Source organism: Scardinius erythrophthalmus (genome assembly GCF_964197995.2).
Source record: "Scardinius erythrophthalmus genome assembly, chromosome: 3".
In the NCBI taxonomy this organism is placed as follows: domain Eukaryota; kingdom Metazoa; phylum Chordata; class Actinopteri; order Cypriniformes; family Leuciscidae; genus Scardinius; species Scardinius erythrophthalmus.
The window spans coordinates 37,740,155-37,742,701 of NC_138223.1; the positions used below are offsets into that span (position 1 = coordinate 37,740,155).

At 46.7% G+C, this 2,547-nt stretch overlaps 1 protein-coding gene across 1 annotated transcript; it reads left to right on the forward strand.

The window, feature by feature from the left end:
- Positions 1-402: 402 nt before the first annotated feature.
- sox1b (SRY-box transcription factor 1b) lies at positions 403-1,425 on the forward strand (the record flags this gene model as incomplete). Its single annotated transcript, XM_081361698.1, has 1 exon — positions 403-1,425. One exon carries the CDS (start codon positions 403-405, stop codon positions 1,423-1,425), a length of 1,023 nt encoding a protein of 340 aa, XP_081217824.1.
- Positions 1,426-2,547: the final 1,122 nt, after the last annotated feature.

The window sequence follows — 2,547 nt, forward strand, 5'->3', positions numbered from 1 at the left end:
GGCGCGCGCGATCTCTCCCTTGCTCGTCACCTGACCGCGAGCCATATGCAAATCAGCCCCGTCCTCAAACGCCATTGGCTCTCTCTCACTCATTTATTCCCTGTCAAAGCGCATCATATGGCCGCTCTTCCACTAACTTTTCTAGCTTGCCGCTGAAAGTAGCTCAAAGACAATTCTGCAGTGCACTGGATGTGAAAATCACCCCGAGAGGAAGTTAGAATAAAACAAAAGGGAGACGAGCTGCCGCAAACTTCCCATCCATCATCCTGTGTTTGGATTGTACCCGTCTCCTGTTCGAGTGGCCTCTTTTGTTATTAGGAGGTTCTACGCGTGTGCGCCTGCCAGCGGACGGGGACGTGTGAATGTTTCTGTGTGTGAGCCGAGTAAGTTAAAGCCGGGTGAATGTATAGCATGATGATGGAGACGGACTTGCATTCTCCAGGAGCCCAGACTAACACAAACACGGGCCACACGGGACCCAACAGCAAAGTTAACCAAGACCGCGTCAAGAGACCTATGAACGCGTTCATGGTGTGGTCTCGGGGTCAGCGCAGAAAAATGGCTCAGGAGAATCCAAAGATGCACAACTCGGAGATCAGCAAGCGCCTCGGAGCGGAGTGGAAAGTCATGTCCGAGGCGGAAAAGCGACCCTTCATTGACGAGGCGAAAAGACTGCGCGCCATGCACATGAAGGAGCATCCGGATTACAAGTACCGACCCCGGAGGAAGACCAAGACGCTGCTCAAGAAGGACAAGTACTCTTTGGCGGGTGGCCTGCTCGCTGGATCAGGGGGCGGAGGCGGCATGGGCATGGGGATGGGGATGGGTGCAGCTGGGGTCGGGCAGAGGTTAGACAGTCCGGTGGGTCACGGTGGCAGCACCGCGGCGAGCTACGCGCACATGAACGGCTGGACCAACGGCGCGTACTCAGGCCAGGTGGCGGCTGCCGCGGCTGCTGCCGCGATGATGCAGGAGGCTCAGCTCGCCTACAGTCAGCACCCAGGCAGCGGAGCGCATCACCACCACGGGCACCACCACCATCCACACAACCCCCAGCCTATGCACCGCTACGAAATGACGGCTCTCCAGTACAGCCCCATCTCAAACTCTCAGAGCTACATGAGCGCCTCGCCGTCAGGCTATGGGGGAATATCCTACGCGCAACATCAAAACTCCAGCGTGGCTTCATCTGGGGCCATCGGCGCGCTGGGCTCGCTGGTCAAATCGGAGCCGAGCGTGAGCCCTCCCGTTACCGCTCACGCTCGAGCCCCCTGTCCCGGAGACTTGCGCGAGATGATAAGCATGTATTTACCGACGCCGGAGGGAGGGGACCCGTCCGTTCAGAGCAGACTTCACGCTGTACCGCAGCACTATCAAAGCTCCACGACGAGCGTAAACGGAACCGTTCCACTGACACACATATGAAACGATTCGCAACTATACGCATTCAGACTCGAATAACCAAATATGTACCTCTTTTAGAGCATAACTACCTTTTTTTGTACAGAATGTCTGTTCTTGTAAATTTGAAGGTGATTTTATTTAAATATAGGCTAATACTTAAACTGAAGGGTGTCCTCGGGATGTTTTGTCTGAATAATTTGTCCGGAATGACACCATATGCGTGAGCTTTACACATTTGCGAGGGATTAATTATTCTTTTGTGAGTGAGTGAGTGTGTGTGTGTGTGTGTGTGTGTGTGTGTGTGTGTGTGTGTGTGTGTGTGTGTGTGTGTGTGTATGAGAGAGATGGTAGGCTACTATGTTTTAAAAAAAAGAGTGGTTGCAACAGTGAATAGTCAAAATACAATGTTTTTAAAGTTTTCTAAGATTTTTCTCTATCAAACTTTGATTTGTCAACACGTGAGTTACTGTATTTGCTCTATTCCTTATTTGTTTGTTGTATTTTTTTCCCTTGTACATTGTGAATATATTACAGAGAAGATTGATACACATCTGTAAATATAATTCGGATTTGCCAGGAAAAAGAGGAACCGTTTTGCGTTGATGTGAGAAGAATAAATTTGCTTTTGCTCTGATTCTGGAAAGTTAGTTTGTTGTGTTGTTTTGCTTTTTGCGAGCTGGAAATCGAATATTCTAAATGTGATAACGTTTATATGTCTTTATAAACCACTAAATTTAGTCACTCTCTGCTTGAGCTATTCAGAACCTTTTTTTAAAAAAAAAAACATATTGAGACAAAACAATGTGTAAGAACGAATTATTCAGTTGGAAATAATTTCAGCACATTATTAGGCTATTTTAATTATATAGGTGTAGCATTCAGGCTATCAGATAAGATAAAATGTAAAATTGAAAAATATTTTTGTATCTTAAACTGAGGTAAGAAAAAAAAAAACGACTGAAAATTGTATGGGACACTACGCATATGCAGGACCACGTGCAATTGTTTTTTATTATTATTAAAAATCACGTTTTCATTTCCAAATAATTTTCCATTGCTATTAGGCTACATATTCTCGGGTGAGTTTTTTTTAAGTCATTCGAAATTTTCAGTATGCGTGATGAATGAAGGGGAAGGCTAAAG